Source organism: Heterodontus francisci, chromosome 32, assembly GCF_036365525.1.
Source record: "Heterodontus francisci isolate sHetFra1 chromosome 32, sHetFra1.hap1, whole genome shotgun sequence".
NCBI classification, from domain to species: domain Eukaryota; kingdom Metazoa; phylum Chordata; class Chondrichthyes; order Heterodontiformes; family Heterodontidae; genus Heterodontus; species Heterodontus francisci.
This window is the reverse complement of record NC_090402.1, coordinates 55551505-55576951: the sequence shown is the minus strand read 5'-3', so window position 1 is coordinate 55576951 and position 25447 is coordinate 55551505. Positions and strand designations below refer to the sequence as shown.

General features: G+C 50.5%; 1 protein-coding gene across 5 annotated transcripts in view; it reads right to left on the bottom strand.

The window, feature by feature from the left end:
- Positions 1 to 3110: 3110 nt before the first annotated feature.
- Positions 3111 to 25447, bottom strand: part of LOC137347822 (exonuclease mut-7 homolog) — a 556743-nt gene continuing 534406 nt past the window's right edge. For all 5 annotated transcript variants that reach the window (XM_068012844.1, XM_068012843.1, XM_068012840.1 and 2 more), the window contains one exon: positions 3111 to 3986. In XM_068012844.1, coding sequence (XP_067868945.1) covers positions 3640 to 3986 — 347 coding nt within the window. In that variant the 3' untranslated portion in view covers positions 3111 to 3639. The remainder of the gene's footprint in view (positions 3987 to 25447) is intronic.

The following is a 25447-nucleotide window of genomic DNA, read 5'->3' as shown; positions in this document are numbered from 1 at the left end:
CAATATCGCAGCCGGGAAGGGGGCAGACGGGCACAGGTCTGTCCGATAGTCCGGGAGGAAGGGGACGATCAGGACCATGGGGACGAGCTAGTGGAAGGCTTGGGAGACCCCCACATTGAACCCCCTCCTGCCCAGTTGACCAACACCAAAGTGCTAAATAACCTGGACCCCACACTCTACTATTTAGAGGTGGAACAAAGAGGAGCTCTGACCAGCCTGCTTGCCACCTAAAAGGAAGTCTGCAAGGACACACCAGGGTTTACGACTTTAACCCTACATGATGTGAAGGTGGGAGAGACCACCGCCCCCCCCCCCCCCCGCATTAAACAGAACCCTTACTGCATTGGTCCTCAGAAACTGGCCCAGGTTCAGGAGGAAATCAGGTACATGCTAGACAACAACCTGATTGAGCCCAGCCAGAGCAGCTGGAGTTCTCCAGTGGTGCTAATGTCCAAGTCCAATGGCTCTATCCGGCTCTGCATTGATTACAGGAAAATCAATGCAGTGACCAGAGCGGACTCCTATCCCATTCCCCGCCTGGAGTACTGCATTGATAAAGTGGGGAATGCCACCTATATCACAAAAATAGATTTACTAAAGGGATATTGGCAAGTTCCCCTTACCCCCCCAAGCCAAGGAGATAACTGCATTTGTCACCCCAGACGGCCTATTTCAGTGCTGAGTAATGCTGTTTGGGCTAAAGAATGCCCCAGTCACCTTCCAAAGATTGATGACCCAGGTGCTGGCTGGCCTACCCAACTGTGTGGTACCGAGATGATCTGCTGGTACACAGAGAGACCTGGGGGGGGTTCACTTGGCCCAATTAGATGCCCTATTCAAACAATTGCAGGCAGCCCACCTGGTAGTAAACCGCACCAAGAGCTAGTTCACTGAGGCCCAAGTGAGCTACTTCGGGCATGTTGTCGGACAGGGGCAAGTGCTATCCAGGGCAGCAAGTCCAAGCACTGGTAGGCTTCCCTGCCCCTACCTCAAAACGGGAAATCCTGCATTTCCTGGGAATGTGCGGGTTTTACTGCAAATTTGTTCCAAATTTCAGCCCTATAGCTGCCCCACTAATGGACTTACTGTAGAAAAGAGTGAAGGTGATGTGGCCAGAAAAGTGCCAAACTGCTTTCGAGAGGCTAAAAGCCATATTGATGAACGAACCGGTCCTGGCAGCTTCCAACTTCAATAAACCCTTTAAAGTGGCAGTTGATGCCAGTGACCGAGGGGTAGGTGCTGTCCTGCTCCAGGATGATGATACAGGCATTGAGAGACCAGTAGGGTACTCTCCAAAAAGCTAAATTGGCACCAGAAACGGTACTCCACCATAGAAAAGGAGATGCTGGGGATGTTGCTAGCTCTCCAGCATCCATGTGCAGAACAGATACAGGGAGATGGCGGTTTACACTGACCATAACCCCCTGACTTTTGTGGAGAAGTTCAAGGCCCAAAATGCCTGCTCCTACAACCCTACCATTTAAAAATTACCCACATCGCAGGGAAAAGCAACATTATAGCAGATGCCTTGTCCCGGGTCTCAAGCGAAACCTAAACTTCCCCAAAGACCCACATTGTTACGAGGATGCAAAGAAAAAATGGAAATTAAAGCAGCCCTGGCACCCAGAACAGACGATTTTTAATGAGCTCCAAGAGTGGTGAATGAATGAAAATGAATGAGAGAAATGCATGGTTTTTCTTTCTGTATCGTATATTTCTCTCAAACTCTGTAATGAAATGCTCCATTTTCTTCAAATCACATTACATTCCCCTGGGTGTGGAGTTGTCAGGCAAACCCCCCACCTGCCAAGACTGAGGCACACATTATTTCGCCACATGAACATTAAAACTTAAAATTGCAAGCCCTGACCAGAAAGACATTTTCATGGTAACAGACAATGTTGAAACAATGGGGATCCAGCAGTGCCTTCTCCCATACACAGAAGTGGTCGGGCCACTTTTGGTCACATGACTAGCTGGCTGGAGTTTTTGAATTTGAACTTCAGACAAAGGGTGTCAAAGCTGTGTGCTCCTGGAACTGAAGCAAGAACATCTCCTCTCCTGCCTGCCTGCTCATCTCTCAAGGAACTGAAATCATTGAAGGCACGTGAAAGTCAAAGAATAAAAAGTTTGCCACATGAACAAAGTTTTAAGAAGATTACTGGGCCCCAATGAATCGCAAGACCATATCTTCAACCAAGGACTACAGCGAGCTCGAGAAACAGTAACAAGATATTGCCTCAAACTGTTCTGCTTATCTTTTCTTCTGCTCTTTTCTATTCCTACCTGCATATTTATATCGCGTGTGCATGCTAGCATGAGCACGTTGTATATCTGTTGGTGTGAACTGTATTAGAATTTAAGTTTTAAGGTTTTAATAAAATTCCTCTTTTTGCTTTAAACCAAAGAAAGACTGTTTGTGCTCATTTATTTGCCTTATAATTGGAAAGTTGTGAACAAGGATTCACAAAGGGGGAGCTCAAAACACAGTGTGTTTAAAATTAAACCCTGTTACAATAAGACCAGGTGAAGACAGCAAGAGACCCCTAGACATATTGCTCACCTGGTCGTAACAATGGCATTAGATTGGCTATACGCTTTATATACAGCCCCCATGCCCATGGCTGAGTCAATAACTTAGTCAAAGGTTTGTGGTTCAACATGTCAGTGCCTATTCCTGGCAGTTCCACGTGCACTGAGTCTCACTGGGGAACATTTCCAGACACTGACCCATGCTAGTTTGTATGTTTTGTTCCACACCAGGTGCATATATTAGCTGGAGTAGATGGGAAACAATCTCTTGTTCATTTTAAGGAATCTCGGAGAAGCTGTGTCTAGCCATCTTTCTGAACTTTGAGTGAATTTACAGTAATGAAGGAAACCTCCTGGCATACTACTGTAAAGCGGATGATTTTAGCATTAACAATGAGCTGGGGACTCCCTTGTCACTTTGTGCAGCAACATCAGAAGCTGTTCTTCTGAAAATATAACGTTCTTTACATCTGCTTAGGATTTTTCTAGAAATGTTTAACAGGGGAAATCTTCAGCAACACACATCGTTACATTGCAATAGATTCGCTTACTTCACCAGTAACAAGCAGTACAGCAGCTTTGCAACAGTCCATTTTATTGGTTTAAAATGTGATACAGCGTACCTCATAAAAAAGAACCACCTGAACTTTGCAGAACATCCAGCAGGAGACTGGGAGAATCCCTGTGGAATGTCATGGCCGTTGATTCAAAGCAGTCTTCGAGCCCATTAAAACAAAAGTTAAAACAATAGAGGAGTCCAGAGTAACATGCAGCAGCTTCAGAAGAGGATTGCATCTTCCTGCCTGCGATGGCAAGTAGTGGATCAGTGGGCTGGCAAGGGGTCGGATGGGGCGGGATGGTGCCATACATCAGCTGCTACAGGAAAGATTGGATGTAACCTAGGACCTTCCTGGAACCATGGTTCAGTCTGGCATCGACAGCGACTTTGTAGTAAAAGATGCAATGTGTGGAGAGAAGCAGAGAAATAAAACACCAAAACTAGGTAGTGACTCACTGACAAGGTACAGACTCATTTTCTCTGCCCAATTTAAGAATTGTATTGGCTTTCAGATGGAGATTAAACATCAAGTGCAGCATTAAGACCTGTTACAAATGGTAAAATGTTACATCGTCAGCGACATGCAGCACCTCTTGGAACTGGGACACCACTCGGTTAAAGTGAGAACCCTCCCAGAACACTTTGCCACATGATGTGCAGCAGTAAAACATGTCGACCGTGTCCAGGATCCCCGGGGGAATGGCCTCTACCTGCAAGGTTGCACCACTTGTAAACCTCAGTGTCTTCATGTTGAGTCGTGATCTCTCTGCCCAGTGACAGTTGGGATTGTAGGAGCAGCTGCCAGCACTCTGACCCAAGGAGCTCCCCAGTTCTGCCTGCGAAGGCACCCTGGGCTGGTCTGTACTGGGGAACCTTCTCATTGTCGTTGAAGAATCTGGAAAGAAGAGCACGAGAAAATAAGGGAAAAGATTGGAGAGTTGGGATTCTCATACCTCTGCACTGTTTGACACAGCAGCCTCACGCCTGCTCCCAAGTCTTACACTTTAAAACTGAGAGCCCAAATAAATAATATTGAGGGCACTGGGTATATTGCACTGGTGCAAGTGAATCAGTTGGAGTGCCCGGGCCAGTCTGTATTTGCTTTCATGCTATTCTGCTGAGTATTACAGGGAACAGTTTGCTTTGTATATTCCAAAACAATGGCACAGTATGGGACTGAACTAGGTGTGGTTCCTGGTCTCTGTGTATTTAGATGACCTCGGCTGGGTCAGTGATAGAGGCACTGTAGTTGGCCTCAGAGACACTGGGTTAGGGAGCAAGGCAGGGTTTGTGCTCCTGATCACTGTCCAGTGACCTCCGGGTTAGAGAGAGGGGAAATCAGCCAGGGTTCCTTCTCCTGATCACTGTCCAGTGATGCCTGGGTTAGAGAGAGGGGAAATCAGCCAGGGTTCCTTCTCCTGATCACTGTCCAGTGATGCCTGGGTTAGAGAGAGGGGAAATCAGCCAGGGTTCCTGCTCCTGATCACTGTCCAGTAACCCCTGGGTTAGAGAGAAGGGGAATCAACTAGATTTCCTGTCCCTGATCACTACCTAGTGACTCATGCTGGAAACTGACCGGATGTGAACATCAGATGAGAATTAGGTTTGGATATGACACCTCCCCTGGATCAATAGCCTGCAAATGCTCACTTTCTGGGCAACCTGTGGCATTGAAGGATGCAGGACACCTGTGGGGCAGTAGCCCAGCAAGAGTCCTCTCCTTCCAGAGAGGAGGAGAGAATATCCCAGGGTGGGCACAGACCCTCAAAGAGGGGAGAGAATACCTCAGGGTGGGCACAGTCCCTCAAAGAGGGGAGAGAATACCTCAGGGTGGGCACAGTCCCTCAATGGGGTAGAGAATACCCCAGGGTGGGCACAGTCCCTCAAAGAGGGGAGAGAATACCTCAGGGTGGGCACAGTCCCTCAAAGAGGGGAGAGAATACCTCAGGGTGGGCACAGTCCCTCAAAGGGGTAGAGAATACCCCAGGGTGGGCACAGTCCCTCAAAGAGGGGAGAGAATACCTCAGGGTGGGCACAGTCCCTCAAAGAGGGGAGAGAATACCCAGCCTGAGTGGGCACAGTCCCTCATTGAGGGGAGAGAACACCCCAGGGTGGGCACAGTCCCTCAAAGAGGGAAGAGAATACCTCAGGGTGAGCACAGTCCCTCAAAGAGGGGAGAGAATACCTCAGGGTGGGCACAGTCCCTCATTGAGGGGAGAGAATACCTCAGGGTGGGCACAGTCCCTCAAAGAGGGGAGAGAATACCCAGGCTGAGTGGGCACAGTCCCTCATTGAGGGGAGAATACCCCAGGGTGGGTACAGTCCCTCAAAGAGGGGAGAGAATACCCCAGGGTGAGTACAGTCCCTCAAAGAGGGGAGAGAATATCCAGGCTGAGTGGGCACAGTACCTCATTGAGGGGAGAGAATACCCCAGGGTGAGCACAGTCCCTCAAAGAGGGGAGAGAATACCTCAGGGTGGGCACAGTCCCTCATTGAGGGGAGAGAATACCTCAGGGTGGGCACAGTCCCTCAAAGAGGGGAGAGAATACCCAGGCTGAGTGGGCACAGTCCCTCATTGAGGGGAGAGAATACCCCAGGGTGGGCACAGTCCCTCAAAGAGGGGAGAGAATACCCCAGGGTGAGCACAGTCCCTCAAAGAGGGGAGAGAATATCCAGGCTGAGTGGGCACAGTCCCTCATTGAGGGGAGAGAATACCCCAGGGTGGGCACAGTCCCTCAAAGAGGGGAGAGAATACCTCAGGGTGAGCACAGTCCCTCAAAGAGGGGAGAGAATACCCAGGCTGAGTGGGCACAGTCCCTCATTGAGGGGAGAGAATACCCCAGGGTGGGCACAGTCCCTCAAAGAGGGGAGAGAATACCTCAGGGTGGGCACAGTCCCTCAAAGAGGGGAGAGAATACCCAGGCTGAGTGGGCACAGTCCCTCATGGATGGGAGAGAATACCCCAGGGTGGGCACAGTCCCTCAATGGGGTAGAGAATACCCCAGGGTGGGCACAGTCCCTCAAAGAGGGGAGAGAATACCCAGGCTGAGTGGGCACAGTCCCTCATTGAGGGGAGAGAATACCCCAGGGTGGGCACAGTCCCTCAAAGAGGGGAGAGAATACCTCAGGGTGGGCACAGTTCCTCAATGGGGGTAGAGAGTACCTAGGCTATTAACTTAACTGGTCTATAATTCCCTGGCTTCTCTATCTCCCCTTTCTTGTAGTGCAGAATGACATGCACAATTTTCCAATCTAAAGGAATGGTTCCTTAATTGAGAGAAGAGTTAGGGCATCTGCAATGTTCTCACCTACTGCCTTTAAAACCCTGGGATGGAAACCATCTGGTACTGAGGATTTGACACTCTTTAGCACTATTATTTTCTTCATTTCTGTTGTTTTACTTTTGTTAATTTTGCTGAGTCCCTGACCCTGATTCAATATTTACTTCCTTGAGATGTCTGGCATGCTGACCTCTTCCTCGACTGTCGATATGGACACAAAGCAATTACTCAGCATGTCCACCATTTCCTTAGTTTCATTGATTATACCACTATTACCGGTTTTCAAGGGGCCCATGTTCCTCCTGACCACCCTCTTTTTCCCAATGTAATTGTAAACAAAAATTGTGCTGATTTTGATAACTCCTTCAAGTTTCTTTTCATAGTCTTTCTTGAATTAGCTCTTACAGGCTGTTTTGCCACCCTTTGCTATTCTTTGTATCTTTTCCATTTGCCAGGATCCATGCTATTGTTCTTATGTTCTATTCAGCAGGTACAGTTTCTGCAATCCTCGTTCTCTATCTCACCTGGGTTCCCCTTATTCCATACGCTATCGGTCACACCAACCCCAGACTGAACCTGCTCCTCTCTAGGACTTGTGGCTGAAATCTGGAGCAAACTGTTCAGGTACTGATTACCTTCCCTTACGTGTTGTGGTGTCTCCAAAACTGCACTCCAGCTCCATGACTCTGAGCTGGAGAGATTCAGGACGGAGACATCTACTGGAGATGTGTTCGTTTGGCACAGTCTCATTGACCACAAACTCCCGCACACTGCAGTCCAGACACACAACCTGCCCTGTCATATCTTAGTCTAGATTATTTAAATTCTTTATTTCTACTTTACAGTGTGTTGTATTGTTTTATTTTTCTATCCACTAACTTGCACTAAGCATTAAACACTGGACAAAAGTTTAAAATCTTATTCCCTCACACCTACACAAAAGAATACACGTATTGGAGCCAAAAAAGTAGCACCTCCTTCCCCCTCTGCACAAAGTTCCCACTCTCACCAAATTTCTTACTTTTGCTGCATGCTTTTCACAACCTCTCTGTGTGTTAGCAGACACTTCTTACTTTATACAACTTTTGAACTACACTTAAGATACAAGTGGAGATAATTTTGGTCCTGTTATCCTGTTACCTGTTCCTGTCTTCCCCCTTGATGTGCAGGGGCACATTTCTCAGATTGAAGAGGAGAAAACCAGCCTGTGCTCTTATCCCAGGTCATCTTCCCTGGAAAGTGCAGGAGTGCGAGGTCAGAGAAGAGCAGGCGTGGCCCTGTGGTGATGTCCCTTATGTTAGAATAGTCTGACGATGCATATTTGACTGAAGCAAGGAGGATTACTAACAACTGGCACTACAGCCCGGCACAAGTGAAAAGTTGGGCAGAGAAAGGTGGGGAAATAAAAGGAGCTGCTGGTGAGACTAGCAGTCCATGCCTGCAGCTATAGGTAGATAGGATCCGGAAGTGGGGGGTTTTCAAGGGTTTCACAAGGAGTGTTCTGTAATGTGTCTGAATGAGGTGTAGGGGCACAGAGAGAAACATGCACAACATACAGCAGATGCTCCAGAGAGTGCAGAGACCAATGCTCCTATTTATGATTCAATGCAGCTCACTAGAATTAGAAGGTAAAGCATGAGGGACGAGTTTGGGAGCAACTCTGACACATGTATCTATCCAGGAATTTGGAGAGGTTCCTGCTCACGTAATATGAACTCGACTTAAAGGAATGCTCTGTGCAAAATGACACACCTTTACTATTAGTGGAAGTGCCTGTGAAATTTTTGTGGTTTTACAGGGTGGTGAGAGAATGCAGCAGACGAGTACAGTCAGTACACAATGTTCCTTCCCATGCCAGTCTCCGACACTGAAGAACAGCAGCCCCTCATAAACACAGTAGAGCCTCCTGTTAATAACTTCTCTATTAACTACACTTCTGTCAGTATTGTCACATCGTGCTGGGGATCTACAATGTTTCTCTGACTACAGTGTGCAAGAACAAACAATGGCGGTGCGCTACCCCAGCATGCACGGCGGCCATGCAAGGCCCCTGTTAAGAGTACAAGACATCCAGACAAACCCCACAGGTAGTCTGAAATGAGAGAAGGAGAAATAAAGAAATTAGAGAAAATACAGGGAAAGTACCAGGAAAACAGCACTGTAGGCGATCTGGCCAGTGCTGCTGTCTAGAAAATACATCCTATAATCCTCTTCATACCCCTTTCTCTTCAATCTGCTGATGGATTAAGTTCTGAACGAGAGCCTGAACTGACCACATATTCATCAGCCTCCGTTTAAGTCGTTAAATCTACACAATCTATTCAGTTTCCATCTCCTGAATACGTGCCTGTGTCCTCTGGTGGTATCTGTGATTCTAAGAAAAATGTTGATGTTAATGTGTCTCTGTACTGTATAGGATTCTGACTCCTTCTAGAGGATCATCTCCTGAACACACTCCTCAGCTGTGTAAACATTCTCAATTTTTCCAGCCCCTCCCAATAACTCTAACTGTCTGCTTAGTTGCCCTCAGGTGACACTCGCTGGATGTTCTTATAAGTAAGGGCCCAGAATTGGATGCAGTCCAAGAGGAGGGGCGGCACCTGCACTCTGTACAAACTCAGTAACTTGCTGAGATCTGGGCTCAAACCCGAGGCCTATGTCGTGCAGGGTCTTATTGGCTCTCTTTACTGCTACTGCACTCTGTGCTGATGTGTCCAGTGATCTGTCCAATGGGACTGACGACCACTGCAGGACCGTTTCAAAGGAACTCACCTGCACTCTCACTGGGGTACAGTTCCACAGGCACTGACTCTCACTGGGATACAGTTCCACAGACACTGACCCTCACTGGGGTACAGTTCCACAGACACTGACCCTCACTGGGGTACAGTTCCACAGGCACTGACTCTCACTGGGATACAATTCCACAGACATTGACCCTCACTGGGGTACAGTTCCATAGACACTGACTCTCACTGGGGTACAGTTCCACAGGCACTGACTCTTATCGGGGTACAGTTCCAACAACACTGACCCTCACTGGGATACAGTTCTACAGACACATACCCTCACTGGGGTACAGTTCCACAGGCACTGACTCTTACTGGGCTAAAGTTCCACAGGCATTGACACGCACTGGGGTACAGTACCAACAACACTGGCCCTCACTGGGGTAAAGTTCCAACAACACTGACCCTCACTGGGGTACAGTTCCACAGGCACTGACTCTCACTGGGGTACAGTTCCACAGGCACTGACTCTCACTGAGGTACAGTTCCACAGGCACTGAAACTCATTGGGATACAGTTCCACAGGCACTGACACACACTGGGGTAATGTTCCACAGGCACTGACGCTCACTGAGGTACAGTTCCACATGCACTGACTCTCACTGGAGTACAGTTCCACAGACACTGACTCTCACTCGGGTACAGTTCCACAGACAGTTACGCTCACTGGAGTACAGTTCCACAAGCACTGACTCGCACTGGGGTACAATTCCACAGACACTGACTCTCTCTGGGGTACAGTTCCATAGGGACTGACTCTCACTGGGGCACAGTTCCACAGGCACTGACTCTCACTGGGATATGTTCCACAGACACTGACTCTCACTGGAGTACAGTTCCACAGACACTGACTCTCACTGGGGCACAGTTCCACAGACACTGACTCTCTCTGGGGTACAGTTCCACAGGCACTGACTCTCACTGGGGCACAGTTCCACAGGCACTGACTCTCACTGGGGCACAGTTCCACAGGCACTGACTCTCACTGGGGCACAGTTCCACAGGCACTGACTCTCACTGGGGCACAGTTCCACAGGCACTGACTCTCACTGGGGCACAGTTCCACAGGCACTGACTCTCACTGGAGCACAGTTCCACAGACAGTGACTCTCACTGGGGTACAGTTCCACAGACAGTGACTCTCACTGGGGTACAGTTCCACAGACAGTGACTTTCACTGGGGTACAGTTCCACAGACAGTGACTTTCACTGGGGTACAGTTCCACAGACAGTGACTTTCACTGGGGTACAGTTCCACAGACAGTGACTCTCACTGGGGGACAGTTCCACAGGCACTGACTCTCACTGGGGCACAGTTCCACAGGCACTGACTCTCACTGGGGCACAGTTCCACAGGCACTGACTCTCACTGGGGCACAGTTCCACAGGCACTGACTCGCACTGGGGTACAGTTCCACAGACACTGACTCGCACTGGGGTACAGTTCCACAGACACTGACTCGCACTGGGGTACAGTTCCACAGACACTGACTCTCACTGGGGCACAGTTCCACAGACACTGACTCTCACTGGGGCACAGTTCCACAGACACTGACTCTCTCTGGGGTACAGTTCCATAGGGACTGACTCTCACTGGGGCACAGTTCCACAGGCACTGACTCTCACTGGGATACAGTTCCACAGACAGTGACTTTCACTGGGGTACAGTTCCACAGACAGTTACTCTCACTGGGGTACAGTTCCACAGACAGTGACTCTCACTGGGGTACAGTTCCACAGACAGTGACTCTCACTGGGGTACAGTTCCACAGACAGTGACTCTCACTGGGATATAGTTCCACAAGCACTGACTCGCACTGGGGTACAGTTCCACAGGCACTGACTGTCACTGGGGCACATTTCCACAGACACTGACTCTCACTGGGGTACAGTTGGTACATTTCCAGAGGCACTAACTCTAACTGAAGCAAAATTCCAGACAAAGTGCTGGAAATACTCAGCAGTCTGGTAGCATCTATGGAGAGAGAAACAGAGTTAACGTTTTAGGTCAATGATGTTTCATCAGAACTGGGAAAAGTTTGCAATGTAATAGGTTTTAAGCAAGTGAAAGCGGGAAGTGTAGAAAAAGAACAAAAGGGAATGTCCGTGATCGGGTGGAAGACAGGAAAGATTAAATGACAAAAGAGTTGGTGCAGGGAGAGGTACTGGAACAAATAAAAGAACCAAAGATGTGTCTGGAGAAGATGTGAATAGCAGAATGATGAACAGCTGCTGCCCGAAAGCAAAAACAATAGAAAAACAAGAGTAAAACCAAAACCTGCAAAGAAAAAGGAAACAAAAAGGGGGCAGAGATTACGGACTGAAATTTTTGAACTCAAATGTTGAGTCCAGAAGGCTGTAAAGTTCCTAATCAAAAGATGAGGCTCTGTTCCTTGAGGTTACGTTGAGCTTCACAGAACACTGCAGGAGGTCGAGGACAGAAAGGTCAGTGTGGGAGCAAGGTGCAGAATTAAAATGACAGGCGATCAGAAGCTTGGGGTCATGCTCGCAGACTGACTGGTGGAGTTCCACAAAGCGGTTACCCAATCTGTGTTTGGTCTTCCCAGAGTAGAAGAGACCACATTATGAGCAGCGAACACAATGTACTAAACTGAAAGAAGTATACGTAAATTGCTGTTTCACCAGGAAGGAGTTTTTGAGGCTTTGGGCGGTGGGAAGAGAGGAGATAAAAGGGCAGGTGTCGCACCTCATGTGCTTGCGTGGAAGGTGCCTTAGAAAGGGGAGGTGTTGGTGGTGACTGAGAAGGAGGAAACGGTCCTTTTGGAATGCTGAAAGGGGAGGGAGGGGGAAGATGTGTTTGGTGGTGGCATCACGCTGGAGGTGGCGGAATTGGCGGAGGATGATCAATTGAATATGGAGGCTGGTGGAGTGAAAGGTAAGGACAAGGGGAACCTTATCATGGTTTTGGGAGGGAGGGGAAGGGGTGAGAGAAGAGGTGCAGAAAATGGTACAGACATGGCCGAGGAGGAGAATCCTCACTTGAGGAAAAAGGAAGACATATCGAAAGTGCCATTCTCATTGACGGAAAGATGAGAAATAGAGGACATTGATTTAAGGTGAATGGCAAAAGAACCAAAGGGGACATGAGAAAAAGCTTTTTTTTCTGAAGAGAAAAGATTTGCAGAGCTACGGGGAAAGGGTAGGGGAGTGGGGCTAGCTGAGTTGCTCTTGCAGAGAGCCAGCATGGACATGACATGTCCTGGATAACCATGTGTGCAGAAAATGTCATCAGTTGCAGCAGCTCATGCTCTGGGTTTTGGAACTTGAGCAACAGCTGGCACTGCATCCGTGAGCTTGAGAGTGGATAGCACTTTTATAGATGTAGGCAACCCTCAGCTTAAGAGTATGCAGGCAGAGAGGGAGTGAGTGACCATCAGGCAGTCAAAAAGGTAATGCAGGTGTCCCCTGAGTGCATCTCACTCCCCGACAGGTATTCAGTTCTGAATACTGAGGGAAGTGATGGTTCATCTGGGGAGTGCAGCCAGAGCTGAGGCCATGGCACCACGGGTGGCTCAGCTACACAGGGAGCACAAGGAAGACTGGAAGAGCGATAGTGATAGGAGATTCAACAGGCGTTTCTGTGGCCGCAGACATGAGTCCAGGATGGTGTGTTGCCTCCCTGGTGCCAGGGTCAAGGATGTCACTGAACGGCTGCAGAGCACCCCGAGGAATGAGGGTGAACAGTTAGCGTCATGGTCCACATTGGTACCAACGACATAGGTAGGAAGAGGTATATGGATCTTCAGTCAGAGTTTAGGGAGTTAGGTATTAAATTAGCAAGCAGGATCTCAAAAGTAGTAATCTTCAGATTACTCCCGGTACCATGTGAAAGTGAGTATAGAAATAGGAGGATACAGCAGATGAATACGTGGCTGGAAAGATGGTGCAGGAGGGAGGGCTTTAGATTCTTGGGATACTGGACCCAGTCCTGGAGGAGGTTGCATGTTGAATCTCCTATCACTATCGCTCTTCCAGTCTTCCTTGTGCTCCCTGTGCAGCTGAGCCACCCGTGGTGCCATGGCCTTGGCTCTGGCTGCACTCCCCAGATGAACCACCACTTTCCTCAGTATTCAGAACTGAATACCTGTCAGGCTGCACCTAGACAGAGCTGGGACAAATTTTCTTGTGGGGTGATTTCTTAGTGCTATTGGAAAGGTTTTAAACTAACTTGGCAGGGGTGTGGGAACCAGGAGATAATAGAAGAGAGGAGCACCATGGTGCATAGAGAATTCGGAGAGACAGATTATGCTAGAGTAGGAAATAGTAAAGTAATAGGTGGGGTCAGAGTAAGAGGGAAAGTAATAAAGTCTAAATTAGAGTTACTTTGCATGTATGTGAATGTGCAGAGTAGGTAAATAAGGTTGGTGAGTTGCAGGCGCAGATAGCCACATCGAAGTATGATGTTGTGGCAAAACAGAGACCTGACTCAAAGAAGGGCAGGACTGGGTGCTAAATATTCTTGGATACTCAGGGAAGATAGGAAAGTGGGAGGGGTGGCAGTACTGATTAAGGGGAACACTGCAGTACTGGAGAGATGTCCCAGAGGGGTCAAGGACAGAATCTATTTGGCTAGGGCTGAGGAACAAAAATGTGCAATTACATTGCTCGGTGCAGTCAATAGGCCACCAACTAACGAGAAAGATATAGAGGGACAAATTTGCAAGGAAATTACAGAAAGGTGCAGGAATAATAGAGTAGTTATAATGGGGTCCTTAATTATCCGAATATCAACAGTGATACGAGTAGTGTAAAGGGCAGAGAAGGGCATGAGTTCCTAGAGTGGGTTCAGGAGAATTTTCTACAGCAGTATGCTTCCAGTCCAATGAGAAAGGAGGCACTGGTAGACCTGGTTCTTGGGAATGAGGCGGGCCAAGTAGATCAAGTGTCAGTGAGGGAACAATTAGGGGACAGTATCATAAGGTTTAGGCTGACTATGGAAAAGAACAAGGAACAATCCAGAGTAAGAATAATTAACTGGGGGAAAGCCAACTTCAATGGGGTAAGAATGGATCTGGCCCAGATAATCAAAGGTTGGCAGGTAAAACGGTAACTGAACAATGGGCTGCCTTTAATGAGATATTTTGGGCACAGTCAAGGTATATTCCCACAAAGGGGAAAGCTCCCTGGATGACGAAAGAGATGGAGATTAAGAAGAAGAAAAAGTGTGCTCTTGACAGATGACAGGTGGATAATACAATTGAGAACCGGCTGAATATAGAAGGTTCAGAGGGAAAGTGAAAGAGCAAATAAAAGCAAAGAGAGACGGCAGCGAATACAAAAGGGAATGCAAAAGGCTTCTATAGGCATATAAATAGTAAAAGGGCGGTAAAAGGAGGAGTGGGGTCGATTAAGGGCCAAAAAGGGGATTTACACATGGAGGCAGGGGGCATGGCTGAGATATTAAATGAATACTTTGCATCTGGCTTACTAAGGAAGATGCTGCTGCACAGGTCATGGTGAAAGAGGAGGTAATTCAGACACTTTAAGGGTTTAAAATTGATAAGGAGGAGATCTTGGATATGCAAACTGTACTTAAAGTTGATAAGGCACCAGGACCGGATAAGATACATCCAAGGATGACTGAGGGAAGTGAGCGTTGAAATTGCAGAGGCATAGCCCATAATTTTCCATTCTTCCTTAGATTCAGGGGTGGAACCAGAGGAATGGAGATTTGCAAATGTTACACTTTTGTTCAAAAAAGTGTTCAAAGATAAGCCCAACAACTACACGCCAGTCAGTTTAACTTGGTGTGGGTAAGCTTCTAGAAATGATAATTCGGGACAAAATTAATAGTCAATTAGGGAAATGAGGGTTAATTAGGGAAAGCCAGCATGAATTTGTGAAGGGCAAATCATGTTTAACTAACTTGCTGGAGTTTTTTAATGAGGTAACAGAGCAGGTTCACCAGGGTAATGCTGATTTGGTTCCAAAAAGCATTTGATACAGTGCTGCACAACAGACTTGTGAGCAAAGTTATAGCTCATGGAATAAAAGGAACGGTAGCAACATGGATATGAAATTGGCTGAGTGACAGGAAACAAAGAGTAGTGGTCAATGGATATTTTGCAGACTGGAGGAAGGTTTGTAGTGGAGTTACCCAAGGGTTGGTGTTAGGACTCTTGCTCTTCCTGATAATGACCATGGTGTACAGGGCACAATTTCAAAATCTGCAGATGATATGAAACTTGGAAACATTGTGAACTGTGAGGAGGATAGTGTAGAAATTTAAAAGGACCTTGAATCGGTGGACAAGTGACAGATGAAATTTAATGCATTGAAGTGATTCATTTTGGCAGACAGAATGCAGAGAGACAATATAAAACGAAGGGTACAATTCGAAAGGTGGTGGTGGGGGGGGGGGGGGGGGGGGGCACGAAGGAGCACATGGACCTGGGTATATATGTACATAAATCATTGAAGGTGATAGGGCATGTTGAGAGAGCGGTTAATAGAGCATACAGCATCCTCGGCTTCATTAGTAGAGTCAGAGAGTACAAAAGCAAGGAAGTTATGCTAAACTTGTATAAAACACTAGTTTGGCTCAACTGGAGTATTATGTCCAGTTCTGGGTGCCACACTTTAGGGAAGATGTGAAGGCACTGGAGAGAGTGCAAGCGATGCCCACATCACATGAATGAATAAATTAAAAAAAAGTAACAGCAGGGAGAGAGGCAGTTACACTAGACTGGGGCAGTTACAGCAGAGAGAAGGGGGCAGGAGAGGCAGAGAGAGAGGGCAGTAACAGCAGAGAGAGGGGCAATTACAGCAGACAGAGAGGCAGCTACACTAGATAGAGCAGGTTACAGTAGAGGGGCAGGAGAGGCCGTTATAGCAGAGAGAGGGGCAGTTACAGTAGAGAGAGGCAGTTACAGCAGAGAGAGGGGCAGTTACAGCAGAGAGAGGGGCAGTTACAGCAGAGAGAGGGGCAGTTACAGCAGATAGAGGGGCAGTTACAGCAGATAGAGGGGCAGTTACAGCAGAGAGAGGGGCAGTTACAGCAGAGAGAGGGGCAGTTACAGCAGAGAGAGGGGCAGTTACAACAGAGAGAGGCAGTTACAGCAGAGAGAGGCAGTTACAGCAGAGAGAGGCAGTTACAGCAGAGAGAGGGGCAGTTACAGCAGAGAAAGGGGCAGTTACAGCAGAGAGAGGGGCAGTTACAGCAGAGAGAGGCAGTTACAGCAGAGAGAGGGGCAGTTACAGCAGAGAGAGGGGCAGTTACAGCAGAGAGAGGGGCAGTTACAGCAGAGAGAGGGGCAGTTACAGCAGAGAGAGGGGCAGTTATACTAGAGAGAGGCAGTTACACCAGAGAGGGGCAGTTACATTAGAGAGGGGCAGTTACACTAGAGACGGGCAGTTTTAGCAGGGAGAGGGGCAGGAGAGGCAGTTACAGCAGAGAGAGGGGCAGTTACAGCAGAGAGAGGGGGCAGTTACAGCAGAGAGAGGGGGCAGTTACAGCAGAGAGAGGGGGCAGTTACAGCAGAGAGAGGGGCAGTTACAGCAGAGAGAGGGACAGTTACAGCAGAGAGAGGGGCACTTACAGCAGAGAGAGGGGCACTTACAGCAGAGAGAGGGGCACTTACAGCAGAGAGAGGGGCACTTACAGCAGAGAGAGGGGCACTTACAGCAGAGAGAGGGGCACTTACAGCAGAGAGAGGGGCACTTACAGCAGAGAGAGGGGCACTTACAGCAGAGAGAGGGGCACTTACAGCAGAGAGAGGGGGCAGTTACAGCAGAGAGAGGGGGCAGTTACAGCAGAGAGAGGGGGCAGTTACAGCAGAGAGAGGGGCAGTTACAGCAGAGAGAGGGACAGTTACAGCAGAAAGAGAGGTAGTTATACTAGAGAGAGACAGTTACACCAGAGAGGGGCAGTTACATTAGAGAGGGGCAGTTTTAGCAGGGAGAGGGGCAGTTTTAGCAGGGAGAGGGGCAGGAGAGGCAGTTACAGCACAGACAGGGGCAGTTGCAGCAGAGAGAGGGGCAGAAAAGGCAGAGAGAGGGGCGGTTACAGCAGAGAGAGGGGGCGGTTACAGCAAAGAGAGGGGGCGGTTACAGCAAAGAGAGGGGGCGGTTACAGCAAAGAGAGGGGCAGTTGCAGCAGAGAGAGGGGCAGGAGAGGCAGTTACAGCGGAGAGGGGCAGTTACAGGAGAGGGGCAGTTACAGGAGAGAGAAGGGGGGTTACAGGAGAGAGAAGGGCTGTTACAGGAGAGAGAAGGGCTGTTACAGGAGAGAGAAGGGCTGTTACAGGAGAGAGAAGGGCTGTTACAGGAGAGAGAAGGGCTGTTACAGGAGAGAGAAGGGCTGTTACAGGAGAGAGAAGGGCTGTTACAGGAGAGAGAAGGGCTGTTACAGGAGAGAGAAGGGCTGTTACAGCAGAGAGAAGGGCTGTTACAGCAGAGAGAAGGGCTGTTACAGCAGAGAGAAGGGCTGTTACAGCAGAGAGAAGGGCTGTTACAGCAGAGAGAAGGGCAGTTACAGCAGAGAGAAGGGGAGTTACAGCAGAGAGAAGGGCAGTTACAGCAGAGAGAAGGGCAGTTACAGCAGAGAGAAGGGCAGTTACAGCAGAGAGAAGGGCAGTTACAGCAGAGAGAAGGGCAGTTACAGCAGAGAGAAGGGCAGTTACAGCAGAGAGAAGAGCAGTTACAGCTGAGAGAAGGGCAGTTACAGCAGAGAGAAGGGCAGTTACAGCAGAGAGAAGGGCAGTTACAGCAGAGAGAAGGGCAGTTACAGCAGAGAGAAGGGTAGTTACAGCAGAGAGAAGGGCAGTTGCAGCAGAGAGAGGGACAGTTACAGCAGAGAGAGGGGCAGTTGCTGCAGAGAGAGGGGCAGTTGCTGCAGAGAGAGGGGCAGTTGCTGCAGAGAGAGGGGCAGTTGCTGCAGAGAGAGGGGCAGTTGCTGTAGAGAGAGGGGCAGTTGCTGTAGAGAGAGGGGCAGTTGCTGTAGAGAGAGGGGCAGTTGCTGTAGAGAGAGGGGCAGTTGCTGCAGAGAGAGAGGCAGTAGAGGCAGTTACAGCAGAGAGAGGGGCAATTACAGCGGAGAGTGGGGCAGTTACAGCAGAGAGAGACAGTTTCAGCAGGGAGAGGGGCAGATACAGCAGAAAGAAAGGCAGTTACAACAGAGAGAGGCAGTTACAACAGAAAGAGGTAGTTACAACAGAAAGAGGTAGTTACAACAGAGAGAGGCAGTTACAGCAGAAAAAGGGACAGTTACAGCAGAAAAAGGGACAGTTACAGCAGAGAGAGCGGGAAAGTTACAGCAGAGAGAAGGACAGTTACAGCAGAGAGAGGGGCAGTTACAGTAGAGAGGGGGCAATTACAGCAGAGAGAGGGGGAGTTACAACAGAGAGAGGGGGGCAGTTACAGCAGAGAGAGGGGGGCATTTACAGCAGAGAGAGGGGGGCAGTTACAGCAGAGAGAGGGGGTCAGTTACAGCAGAGAGAGGGGGGCAGTTACAGCAGAGAGAGGGGGGCAGTTACAGCAGAGAGAGGGAGGCAGTTACAGCAGAGAGAGGGAGGCAGTTACAGCAGAGAGAGGGAGGCAGTTACAGCAGAGAGAGGGAGGCAGTTGCAGCAGTTACAGGAGAGAGGGGCAGTTTGATTAGAGAGAGGGGCAGTTACAGCAGAGACAGGGGCAGGAGAGGCAGTTGCAGCAGAGAGAGGGGCAGTTGCAGCAGAGAGAGGGGCAGTTGCAGCAGAGAGAGGGGCAGTTGCAGCAGAGAGAGGGGCAGTTGCAGCAGAGAGAGGGGCAGTTGCAGCAGAGAGAGGGGCAGTTGCAGCAGAGAGAGGGGCAGTTGCAGCAGAGAGAGGGGCAGTTGCAGCAGAGAGAGGGGCAGTTGCAGAAGAGAGAGGGGCAGTTGCAGCAGAGAGAGGGGCAGTTGCAGCAGAGAGAGGGGCAGTTGCAGCAGAGAGAGGGGCAGTTACAGCAGAGAGAGGGGCAGTTACAGCAGAGAGGGGGCAATTACAGCAGAGAGAGGGGGGCAGTTACAACAGAGAGAGGGGGGCAGTTACAGCAGAGAGAGAGGGACAGTTACAACAGAGAGAGGGGGAGTTGAGGCAGAGAGAGGGGGATTTGCGGCAGAGAGAGGGGCAGTTGCAGCAGAGAGAGGGGCAGTTGCAGCAGAGAGAGGGGCAGTTGCAGCAGAGAGAGGGGCAGTTGCAGAAGAGAGAGGGGCAGTTGCAGCAGAGAGAGGGGCAGTTGCAGCAGAGAGAGGGGCAGTTGCAGCAGAGAGAGGGGCAGTTGCAGCAGAGAGAGGGGCAGTTACAGCAGAGAGGGGGCAATTACAGCAGAGAGAGGGGGGCAGTTACAACAGAGAGAGGGGGGCAGTTACAGCAGAGAGAGAGGGACAGTTACAACAGAGAGAGGGGGAGTTGAGGCAGAGAGAGGGGGATTTGCGGCAGAGAGAGGGACAGTTGCGGCAGAGAGAGGGACAGTTGCGGCAGAGAGAAGGACAGTTGCGGCAGAGAGAAGGACAGTTGCGGCAGAGAGAGGGGGAGTTGAGGCAGAGAGAGGGGGACAGTTGCGGCAGAGAGGGGGACAGTTGCGGCAGAGAGGGGGACAGTTGCGGCAGAGAGGGGGACAGTTGCGGCAGAGAGGGGGACAGTTGCGGCAGAGAGGGGGACAGTTGCGGCAGAGAGGGGGACAGTTGCGGCAGAGAGGGGGACAGTTGCGGCAGAGAGGGGGACAGTTGCGGCAGAGAGGGGGACAGTTGCGGCAGAGAGGGGGACAGTTGCGGCAGAGAGGGGGACAGTTGCGGCAGAGAGGGGGACAGTTGCGGCAGAGAGGGGGACAGTTGCGGCAGAGAGGGGGACAGTTGCGGCAGAGAGGGGGACAGTTGCGGCAGAGAGGGGGACAGTTGCGGCAGAGAGGGGGACAGTTGCGGCAGAGAGGGGGACAGTTGCGGCAGAGAGGGGGACAGTTGCGGCAGAGAGGGGGACAGTTGCGGCAGAGAGGGGGACAGTTGCGGCAGAGAGGGGGACAGTTGCGGCAGAGAGGGGGACAGTTGCGGCAGAGAGGGGGACAGTTGCGGCAGAGAGGGGGACAGTTGCGGCAGAGAGGGGGACAGTTGCGGCAGAGAGGGGGACAGTTGCGGCAGAGAGGGGGACAGTTGCGGCAGAGAGGGGGACAGTTGCGGCAGAGAGGGGGACAGTTGCGGCAGAGAGGGGGACAGTTGCGGCAGAGAGGGGGACAGTTGCGGCAGAGAGGGGGACAGTTGCGGCAGAGAGGGGGACAGTTGCGGCAGAGAGGGGGACAGTTGCGGCAGAGAGGGGGACAGTTGCGGCAGAGAGGGGGACAGTTGCGGCAGAGAGGGGGACAGTTGCGGCAGAGAGGGGGACAGTTGCGGCAGAGAGGGGGACAGTTGCGGCAGAGAGGGGGACAGTTGCGGCAGAGAGGGGGACAGTTGCGGCAGAGAGGGGGACAGTTGCGGCAGAGAGGGGGACAGTTGCGGCAGAGAGGGGGACAGTTGCGGCAGAGAGGGGGACAGTTACGGCAGAGAGGGAGACAGTTACAGCAGAGAGGGGGACAGTTACAGCAGAGAGGGGGACAGTTACAGCAGAGAGGGGGACAGTTACAGCAGAGAGAGGGACAGTTACAGCAGAGAGAGGGACAGTTACAGCAGAGAGAAGGGCAGTTAACAGCAGAGAGAAGGGCAGTTACAGCAGAGAGAAGAGCAGTTACAGCTGAGAGAAGGGCAGTTACAGCAGAGAGAAGGGCAGTTACAGCAGAGAGAAGGGCAGTTACAGCAGAGAGAAGGGCAGTTACAGCAGAGAGAAGGGTAGTTACAGCAGAGAGAAGGGCAGTTGCAGCAGAGAGAGGGACAGTTACAGCAGAGAGAGGGGCAGTTGCTGCAGAGAGAGGGGCAGTTGCTGCAGAGAGAGGGGCAGTTGCTGCAGAGAGAGGGGCAGTTGCTGCAGAGAGAGGGGCAGTTGCTGCAGAGAGAGGGGCAGTTGCTGTAGAGAGAGGGGCAGTTGCTGTAGAGAGAGGGGCAGTTGCTGTAGAGAGAGGGGCAGTTGCTGTAGAGAGAGGGGCAGTTGCTGTAGAGAGAGGGGCAGTTGCTGTAGAGAGAGGGGCAGTTGCTGCAGAGAGAGAGGCAGTAGAGGCAGTTACAGCAGAGAGAAGGGCAGTTACAGCAGAGAGAAGGGCAGTTACAGCAGAGAGAAGGGCAGTTACAGCAGAGAGAAGGGCAGTTACAGCAGAGAGAAGGGCAGTTACAGCAGAGAGAAGGGCAGTTACAGCAGAGAGAAGAGCAGTTACAGCTGAGAGAAGGGCAGTTACAGCAGAGAGAAGGGCAGTTACAGCAGAGAGAAGGGCAGTTACAGCAGAGAGAAGGGCAGTTACAGCAGAGAGAAGGGTAGTTACAGCAGAGAGAAGGGCAGTTGCAGCAGAGAGAGGGACAGTTACAGCAGAGAGAGGGGCAGTTGCTGCAGAGAGAGGGGCAGTTGCTGCAGAGAGAGGGGCAGTTGCTGCAGAGAGAGGGGCAGTTGCTGCAGAGAGAGGGGCAGTTGCTGTAGAGAGAGGGGCAGTTGCTGTAGAGAGAGGGGCAGTTGCTGTAGAGAGAGGGGCAGTTGCTGCAGAGAGAGAGGCAGTAGAGGCAGTTACAGCAGAGAGAGGGGCAATTACAGCGGAGAGTGGGGCAGTTACAGCAGAGAGAGACAGTTTCAGCAGGGAGAGGGGCAGATACAGCAGAAAGAAAGGCAGTTACAACAGAGAGAGGCAGTTACAACAGAAAGAGGTAGTTACAACAGAAAGAGGTAGTTACAACAGAGAGAGGCAGTTACAGCAGAAAAAGGGACAGTTACAGCAGAAAAAGGGACAGTTACAGCAGAGAGAGCGGGAAAGTTACAGCAGAGAGAAGGACAGTTACAGCAGAGAGAGGGGCAGTTACAGTAGAGAGGGGGCAATTACAGCAGAGAGAGGGGGAGTTACAACAGAGAGAGGGGGGCAGTTACAGCAGAGAGAGGGGGGCATTTACAGCAGAGAGAGGGGGGCAGTTACAGCAGAGAGAGGGGGTCAGTTACAGCAGAGAGAGGGGGGCAGTTACAGCAGAGAGAGGGGGGCAGTTACAGCAGAGAGAGGGAGGCAGTTACAGCAGAGAGAGGGAGGCAGTTACAGCAGAGAGAGGGAGGCAGTTACAGCAGAGAGAGGGAGGCAGTTGCAGCAGTTACAGGAGAGAGGGGCAGTTTGATTAGAGAGAGGGGCAGTTACAGCAGAGACAGGGGCAGGAGAGGCAGTTGCAGCAGAGAGAGGGGCAGTTGCAGCAGAGAGAGGGGCAGTTGCAGCAGAGAGAGGGGCAGTTGCAGCAGAGAGAGGGGCAGTTGCAGCAGAGAGAGGGGCAGTTGCAGCAGAGAGAGGGGCAGTTGCAGCAGAGAGAGGGGCAGTTGCAGAAGAGAGAGGGGCAGTTGCAGCAGAGAGAGGGGCAGTTGCAGCAGAGAGAGGGGCAGTTGCAGCAGAGAGAGGGGCAGTTACAGCAGAGAGAGGGGCAGTTACAGCAGAGAGAGGGGCAGTTACAGCAGAGAGAGGGGCAGTTACAGCAGAGAGAGGGGCAGTTACAGCAGAGAGAGGGGCAGTTACAGCAGAGAGAGGGGCAGTTACAGCAGAGAGAGGGACAGTTACAGCAGAGAGAGGGACAGTTACAGCAGAGAGAGAGGGACAGTTACAGCAGAGAGAGAGGGACAGTTGCAGCAGAGAGGGGGACAGTTGCAGCAGAGAGGGGGACAGTTGCAGCAGAGAGGGGGACAGTTGCAGCAGAGAGGGGGACAGTTGCAGCAGAGAGGGGGACAGTTGCAGCAGAGAGGGGGACAGTTGCAGCAGAGAGGGGGACAGTTGCAGCAGAGAGGGGGACAGTTGCAGCAGAGAGGGGGACAGTTGCAGCAGAGAGGGGGACAGTTGCAGCAGAGAGGGGGACAGTTGCAGCAGAGAGGGGGACAGTTGCAGCAGAGAGAGGGACAGTTACAGCAGAGAGAGGGACAGTTACAGCAGAGAGAGGGACAGTTACAGCAGAGAGAGGGACAGTTACAGCAGAGAGAGGGACAGTTACAGCAGAGAGAGGGACAGTTACAGCAGAGAGAGGGACAGTTACAGCAGAGAGAGGGACAGTTACAGCAGAGAGAGGGACAGTTACAGCAGAGAGAGAGGGACAGTTACAGCAGAGAGAGGGACAGTTACAGCAGAGAGAGAGGGACAGTTACAGCAGAGAGAGGGACAGTTACAGCAGAGAGAGGGGCAGTTACAGCAGAGAGAGGGGCAGTTACAGCAGAGAGAGGGGCAGTTACAGCAGAGAGAGGGGCAGTTACAGCAGAGAGAGGGGCAGTTACAGCAGAGAGAGGGGCAGTTACAGCAGAGAGAGGGGCAGTTACAGCAGAGAGAGGGGCAGTTACAGCAGAGAGAGGGGCAGTTACAGCAGAGAGAGGGGCAGTTACAGCAGAGAGAGGGGCAGTTACAGCAGAGAGAGGGACAGTTACAGCAGAGAGAGGGACAGTTACAGCAGAGAGAGGGACAGTTACAGCAGAGAGACGGACAGTTACAGCAGAGAGACGGACAGTTACAGCAGAGAGACGGACAGTTACAGCAGAGAGAGACGGACAGTTACAGCAGAGAGAGGGACAGTTGCAGCAGAGAGAGGGACAGTTGCAGCAGAGAGAGGGACAGTTGCAGCAGAGAGAGGGACAGTTGCAGCAGAGAGAGGGACAGTTACAGCAGAGAGAGGGACAGTTACAGCAGAGAGAGGGACAGTTGCAGCAGACTGAGTATCATCTTTGGTGGAAATGAGGTTTTTAATTGGCTCGAGCTCACAAAGCAGTAAATCCCGTCATCATACATTATGGGATTGAGCCCAAGGCAACATTGGGAAAAAAAATAAACTGAGCGTTGGCCTCTGTTTTTAACATGGCTGAGATAAAACTATATTTCTTCCTCCCTCAAAGGCAGCTTTTTTTCAGAGCACAGTGAGTGGTTGGTGGATAGCAGCAAGTTCAGGAGTGTGCAAACAGATGAGAACCAGAGCTGAGGAGGCTGAGAGCAGCAGCCAGTGCAGATATTCCCAGCCCTTTCATGTGGTATTGTGGCTCTTTCCATGCGATTGCTTTTCATGTCAGTGAGACTGAGGTGGAGGTTCTCACGATTCTGCTCGGAACCACAGAAACACAACTCTCTGTGGCTGCAGATATCAACACAAACTTCATCTTACTGCCTGACAACTGGAACTAACCAGACCAGTCACAACTAGAAAGACAAATTAGAGATCTCACAGACCTACACAGCATAGAAAGATGCTATTCACCCATAGCCCTGTGCTCTTTCTCTCAGTTCCATTCACCTATTGCTCCGTGTCCCCTCGGATGGCTGTGTTTGTTGGAATCAAAGGCCTTTCCTGTTCCTAAATCTCCCCTGGTCCTGTGCTCTGCTCAGACTTGCGTCGAGGTACTATACCACTGGATTGGGAAAGAACCTCACAAAGGCGCAGAAATAAAATCAGAAGACTGCCGCTGTAGTGTGCAGCAATTCACACAGTCAAGCAGCACTGGTGACAAATGGTGAATGAGGTTTGGGTGCTGTCTGCAGCCAGTACAATATGTAACTCAATATGTGTCAGAAAGGGCCAAACTGGGGGAAATGGGTAATTTATGCTTGTATGGAGCATAAACACTGCCATTGATCAGTTGGGCCAAATGGTCTGTTTCAGCATTGTATAATTCAATGTATTTCTATGTATTTATTGAGGTGTTAGCACAACAGAACTCAGAGTGAAGCAGTGGGTTATCCATACATGATCAAAGAATACACTGGGGACTGGAGAGAATACAAAGCAATTTACTTTGATCCCAGGGATGAAAGGCTATATTTAATCAGGAGAGAGAGAAACTGGGGTCTTTTCATTAGAACAGAGAAGATAGAGGAGATCTGTTGGAAGGGTTCAGAATGGCATTTTAATATGGTAAATAGGGACAAACTATGTCTACTTTGTGTGAAGTTGTCCTTTCTCAATTCTCAGTTTACTCCTTATTTCCTTGCCCTGTGGGAACAATTTCCCTCAACTGGTTTTCAACATTCTACCTTTCTGATTTGATTTACTCTTCCCTCTCAGGACACATTGACTGAGGATTGCGTCGTACCAATCTCAATCCCCAGTATTCTTCTGCAGGTGTCACTGGGCAGAAACTGCCAAAGCAAGAAACCCTGGTTGAAATTTCCCATTTCCACATCAGGCGTACTGAGGTCAGTTGCCGTGTCCCCACCGAAATCAGCTAACAGACCAGGCCGGGTCCTGGGCC